The sequence below is a fragment of the Coenobita brevimanus genome, chromosome 4 (genome assembly GCF_032717465.1).
Source record: "Coenobita brevimanus isolate Jiangsu-jjx chromosome 4, ASM3271746v2, whole genome shotgun sequence".
NCBI lineage: Eukaryota > Metazoa > Arthropoda > Malacostraca > Decapoda > Coenobitidae > Coenobita > Coenobita brevimanus.
Genome location: NC_136957.1, coordinates 33693246 through 33699962, shown reverse-complemented (window position 1 = coordinate 33699962; position 6717 = coordinate 33693246). Strand labels below are relative to the sequence as shown.

The window sequence follows — 6717 nt, the reverse complement described above, 5'->3', positions numbered from 1 at the left end:
CTTGCAACTCTCTGTTTATCACCTCAGCACATCCGCCACCACAACTACCTACGACCACTTCAACCACTGCTACCACCACAACTACCACCACCTCAGCAACCACAACCACAACAGCTACTGCCACAACTACAACCACCTCAACACTCACATCCACCACAACCGCCACCACTCCGGGTACCACAGCCACTGCCTCTACAGCTTCCACAAGCTCAGCAGCCACAACTACCACAGCTGCCACCACATCTACCACAACCTCAACTATCAGAACACCACTTCACCTACCACAACCAACACAACTACCACCGCCCCGACCACCACAACTACCAGTATGTCAGAGAATGGCACCATGACCGTGTTACCTTCACTGCTAGACAGTCCGGGCAGTAATAGCTTTTCTGCCCTGCACCTGGACGCCGTGCAGGTGGGTGAGAGAGAGAGAGAGAGAGAGAGAGAGAGAGAGAGAGAGAGAGAGAGAGAGAGAGGGAGGGAGGGAGGGGTATGGGAAGAGGGAAAAAGCGTGTGTGTGTGTGGAGAGAGAGAGAGGGGGGTATGAGAAGAGGGAAAATGCGCGTGTGTGTGTGGAGAGAGAGAGAGAGAGAGAGAGAGAGAGAGAGAGAGGGGTATAAGAAGAGGGAAAATGCGTGTTTGTGTGTGGAGAGAGAGGGGATGGGGAAGAGGGAAAATGCGTGTGTGGAGAGAGAAAGAGAGAGAGACAGTATAGGAAGAGGGAAAATGGTTGTGTGGAGAGAGAGAGAGAGGGGGGGGGGATGGGAAGAGGGAAACTGCGTGTGTGGAGAGAGAGAGAGAGGGGGGTATGAGAAGAGGGAAAATTCGTATGTGTGGAGAGAGAGAGAGAGAAAGAGAGAGAGAGAGAGAGAGAGAGGTATGAGAAGAGGGAAAATGCGTGTGTGTGTGGAGAGAGAGGGGATGGGGAAGAGGGAAAATGCGTGTATGGAGAGAGAGAGAGAGAGAGAGAGAGAGAGAGAGAGAGAGAGAGTATAGGAAGAGGGAAAATGGTTGTGTGTGGAGAGAGAGAGAGGGGGGGAGGGATGGGAAGAGGGAAAAATGCGTGTGTGGAGAGAGAGAGAGAGAGAGTATGGGAAGAGGGAAAATGCTTGTGTGTGGAGAGAGAGAGAGAGAGGGGGGGGGTATACGAAGGGGGAAAATGTGTGTGTGTGTGTGTGTGTGTGTGTGTGTGTGTGTGTGGAGAGAGAGAGGGTATAGGAAGAGGGGAAATGAGCGCGCGCGCGCGCGCGTGCGTGCGTGCGTGCGTGTGTGTGTGTGTGTGTGTGTGTGTGTGTGGAGAGAGAGAGAGAGAGAGAGAGAGAGAGAAAGAGAACGTGACTGAGCAAGTGTGTACCGTATAAAGAGGTGAGGTTGAATGATTCGGCCCTTAATTACATTATGCGAGCAACCTCATGCTTCCTTGAGCTGCGTTATGTGACCCGGCATGTTAGTCCCTGAGCTGCATTTTTTTTTTTTTTTTATGCGAGGAAGAAGGAACCAAAGGCCATGAGCCCGCAGTAACAGTTCCCTCCAAGAGAAAAACAATATACAATATAGAGCCAAATTCAAGATCCGATCATTTTGAGATGCCTGGACACACTGCGTTTGAAAGACTGGAGATCATAGGCAGCAGGAAATACAGACAGAGGGAGACAGTTCCAGAGCTGACCTGTTGCATAAATGAAAGACTGGGAGTAACGGTTAACTCTTGCATTAGAGAGTTGGACAGAAAAAGGATGAGAGTTTGCTGCCAGACTGGTGCTACGCGCCCGTCGTAGAGGTGGAGGAATGCAAGCAGACAGTTCAGAGGAGCAGTGACCATTAAAGTAGCGATAGAAAAGAGATAAAGATGCAACAGTGCTGCGAAGAGACAGATGTTGAAGGGAGTCAGTAAGAGGAGGAGCGTTAATGAGACGAAAAGCCTTTGACTCCACCCTATTGAGAAGAGCTGTATGAGGGGAGCCTCCCCACACATGAGAGTTGTACTCCACACAGGGGTGGATAAAACCCCTGTATAGAGTCAACAATTGCGCGGGGGTAAAGAAAGAGCGGAGTCGGCTTAGCACACCCAATCTCTTGGAAGCAAATTTTACAAGAGATGTAATATGATCTTTCCAAGATAAGTCCCGAGTAAATGAAACCCCAAGCATGTTCAAGGATGATGCAGGATTAAGCTGAATATTATTAAACATTAGTGGGTATACCTGTGGAAGATTTTGTCGGGTTGATAGGTGTAAGAACTGAGTCTTGGATGCATTAAAGGCAACCATATTATTTTTACCCCAGTCAGAGATACGAGCCAAGTCAGACATTAGGTGTGCCATAGCCTCATCCCTTGTTTGTTGAAGTAACTGTTGAGATGGGCGTTGCGGGAACCGAATGGAAAGGTGAAGGGTGGAGTCATCAGCGTATGAGTGGATAGGGTTAGATGTACAGCTTAGAAGATCATTGATGAATAAAAGGAAGAGAGTTGGTGATAGGACAGAGCCCTGAGGAACACCACTGTTGATAGATCTAGGAGAAGAACGATGGCCGTCTACAACAGCGGCTATAGAACGACCAGAAAGGAAGCTAGCGATGAAGGCACAGATAGAAGGATAGAAACCGTAGGAGGGCAGTTTGGAAATTAAAGATTTATGCCAGACTCGATCGAAAGCCTTTGAGATGTCAAGTGCAATGGCAAAGCTTTCGCCAAAGTCCCGAAAGGAGGATGACCAGGAGTCTGAAAGGTAGGTGAGAAGATCGCCAGTGGAGCGTCCCTGACGGAACCCATACTGACGATCGGAAAGAAGGTTGTGATAGGAAAGATGCCTTGAAATTTTTCTATTAAGAATTGACTCGAAAACTTTTGAAATACAGGACGTTAAAGCAATTGGACGATAGTTGGAGGGTTGGGAGTGGTCACCCTTCTTTGGGACTGGCTGAATGAGAGCAAACTTCCAGCAAGAAGGAAAGGTACAAGTTGACAGACAAAGACGAAAGAGTTTGCCTAGGCAGGGTGTAAGCACAGAAGCACAGTTCTTGAGAACAACAGGAGGGACCCCATCAGGCCCATATGCCTTGTTAGTACTGAGGCCAGTGATGGCAGAAAATACATCAACTGAAGAAATTTTAATGTCAGCCATGAGGAAGTCAGAGGGGGGAAGAGATGGAGGAACAGCATTATGTGACCAGCCTCATTTATCCCTGAGTTGCATTATATGACCAGCCTCACCAGCCTCATTTGCCCCCACTAATCCCGATCTACCCTTTTGTGTGTGTGTGTGTGTGTGTGTCCGACTCTGGGCATAGGCTTCACAGCCTGCGCTCAAGGCCCAGTAGTCCTCCTGCATGCTATACACCTCTCTACATGTCACCACTTCGGCGCTAACACCCGCCGTCCATACTGAATACATGCTAGGGCTGTCTCATACAGGACTGGTGTATTGGTATTAGCGGGGGTATTTTTACATGTCGGCGGGTCTTCTGGTAGATTGGTAAAGTCTGATTTTCTTAAATTCAAATCCTTAAACTGTTCCCTGCCCCAGCGGGATTTGAACCTGGGTCCAGTAGGACTGCAGGCCACCTCTCTACCGACTGAGCCACCACCCTAACCTAACCTAACTTAACCTAACCCAACCCAACCTAATCCAACCCAATCCAACCCAACCCAACCCAGCCCAACCCAACCCAACCCAACCCAACCCAACCCAGCCCAGCCCAACCCTACCCCACCCCACCCAACCCAGCCTAATCAACCCTAACCCAACCCAACCCAACCCAGCCCAGCCCCGCCCCGCCAGATCTCTCCCCACTAACCACAGAAAATTGTCGTGTATGTCGTACGCTGGTTGGCTCAGGTCATAGCCCAACTTATAGATAAAGTATTATAGAATGTAATTTTTCCCTCTCAGTCATTCCTATGAAATTACCATGTCAGTTATTCCATGCTGCATGGTAGCTCTTCTCGTCTTTTCGTGTAGGGTTTGGGGGCGGGGGCAGCCTTCTTGCTTCACTATCCTTATCCTTCAGCATGTAGAATTAGATCTCGTAATCACAGTCTACTCTCTTAACAAACAGCCTCGAAAGGACTATAAGGTCTGTTGCTGTTTGCTTTTCTTTGTATTCCTTTGTATCCCCTCTCCTCTCCACATCATCTCCCCCCTCAAGAGCGCAGCTAGACATTTGGGGGCTCGGTTTTTTTTTGCACCTTGTGGCTTCCTCCAAAATCTGCTAAGGTTTGATGCAGAATTTACAGAACCCTCTTTTTTTTTATTATTATTGCCTTCATATCCGTCATGCGAATAACTAAACACTAATTAAAACTGAAAACAACACATGAACTAAAGTAAGTAATGAAAGCAGGACACTTTATCCCAGTGTACTGTAATTGAACAAGCTGTAACAATCAGGTTAAACAGAAATGTCTTCAAGTCTCCCTAAACCACGGTAGTCGCGAAGAGCTTTCCGGAAGCTTCCCGAAATTTTCGCAATCATCCATTACGCAAAATTTTCCCCGGCATAATATTTATAATATAAAAGTGTAAAAATTATCACTCAGTCAAGTATATATAGAAGATTCATAGTAAAATCCCCAGAGAAGTAAGAATATCAATAAATCATAAGAGAAATCTATAAGTGTACAAATACCTGCGCAGATACCGTATTTTCTTTGATTTGTTGTGTAAATGTATTTTATTTTATTTTATTTGCGACATATTCTTTTGTTATTTAAAAAATGAAGGGTCCATATGCCCCCCCCCCTCCTCCATAGGGGGCCGGGGGAAAATTTCCATACAGTACCTCTCTGTCCCCCCGTTGGCTGCGCCACTGCTCCCCTTCCCTGTGTTCCACCTCCCTTCCTCTTCTCTCCCCCTCCCTGTTCTCTTTCCCCTACTTCTCCACGTCCTCTTCTCTTTCCCCCCCTCTTGTCCACTTCCTCATCTCCCCCCCTCCCTGTTCTCCACTACCCTTCCTCTTCTCCACTTCCCTTCTTCTTCTCCACCTCTCTCTCCCTCTTCTCTCCCCTCCCTCCCTCTTCTCCACTTCCCCTCCTCTTCTCCACCTCTCTCTCCCTCTTCACCTCCATTCCTCTTCTCTCCCCCCCTCTTCTCCACCTCCTTTACTCTTCTCTCCCCCTCCCTTCTCCACCTCCCCTCCTTTTCTCTCCCCATCGCTCTTCACCACTTCCCTTCCTCCTCTCTCCCCCATTCCTCTTCTCTCCCCCATACTCTTTTCCACCTCCCTTCCTCTTCACCTCCCTTCCTCTTCTCTCCCCCTTCCTCTTCTCCACCTCCCTTCCTCTTCTCCATCTCCCTTCCTCTTTTCTCCCTCTCCTCATCCCCCTCTTCTCTCCCTCTTCTCATCCCCCTCTTCTCCACCTCCGTATTCTCTCCCCCTCCCTTCCTCTTCTCCACTCCCCATCCTCTTTATTCTTGTCTTTATTTTTGCCATCTTTATTGTTCTAGTCTCACCCTCTCTTTGTCTTTATTCCTACCATCCTTACATCGGATTGAGCTGACGAAAGATTTAATTTGATGCAGTGAAGAATGCAGTGAAGTGGTTTTGAAATATTGAAGGGTGAAGTGTGTTAAATTTCCATCAGAGTGCATTGAACCGTGCATAGGAGAGAGATTAGTGGAGTGAATGTTTTTAGTCAGGATTCCTTGGGCTTGAACGGTCAGTGGATGAGTGTGTGACCCGCTGCATTGACCATGTTGTTGATTACTTCTTGTAGTCATTTTTTTCTCTTGCATTTTGTGTGTGTGTGTGTGTGTGTGTGTGTGTGTGTGTGTGTGTGTGTGTTCTTACCTACCTAATTGTTCTTATCTAATTGTATCTTTACAGGAATGAGTCAAGCTCGTACTGTCCCGTGTCTTAAACCATATTTATCGTACATATCCTTAAATTTGTGAATTGTTTTGGCACACACTATTTCATTCGGTAGTGCATTCCATTGATCAATTGCTCTGTTTGGGAAACTGAATTTCCTTACGTCTTTATCACCTCTCTTCTTTTGCAGTTTTTTACAGTGTCCTCTTGCTGATGCTTCTCCATATGTTAAGTAATCATTTATGTCTATTTTCTCCTTTCCTGATATGCACTTATATAGCATTATCATGTCACCTCCTTTCCTTCTCTCCTGTAGTGTTGGTAGATTCAGTTTATTTAGTCTTTCTTCGTAGCTTAGGTCCCTTAAGCTTGGTATCCATCTTGTAGCGGCCCTTTGAACTTTTTCAATCTTGTCTATATGCTTTTTGAGATGAGGACTCCAGACTACTGATGCATATTCCAGGGTTGGTCTAATGAATGATGTTATTATCCTTCTTAGCATGTCTTCATTTATGTATGTGAATGCTATTCTCATATTTGCAAGCAGTGTATACATATTCCGTACCTTCTCGCTGATGTGGTCAGCCGGAGATAGTCTGTTATTGATAATCACACCTAGGTCTTTCTCTCTTTCTGATGTGTATAGGGTTTTATTTCCTAACTTATAATCCCAATCAGGTCTTTTTTCACTTTTACCAAACTTGATTACATGACACTTGTCCACATTGAATTCCATTTGCCATGTACTACTCCATTCATGAAGTTTATTTAATTCTTCTTGTAGCTCTTTACAAGAGTCTGTGTTAGTAATTCTCCTTTGTATTTTTGCATCATCTGCAAACATATTCAGATGGCTCTCATTTCCAGTGTTACTGTTTATATCATTTATATACACTAAAA

At 46.3% G+C, this 6717-nt stretch overlaps 1 protein-coding gene across 1 annotated transcript in view; it reads left to right on the top strand.

The window, feature by feature from the left end:
- The first annotated feature begins 328 nt into the window (after nucleotides 1-328).
- The window catches only part of LOC145396547 (alkylglycerol monooxygenase-like), an 18080-nt gene continuing 11691 nt past the window's right edge, over nucleotides 329-6717 (top strand). Inside the window, exon 1 of the mRNA XM_080269924.1 lies at nucleotides 329-421. Coding sequence (XP_080126050.1) covers nucleotides 329-421 — 93 coding nt within the window. The remainder of the gene's footprint in view (nucleotides 422-6717) is intronic.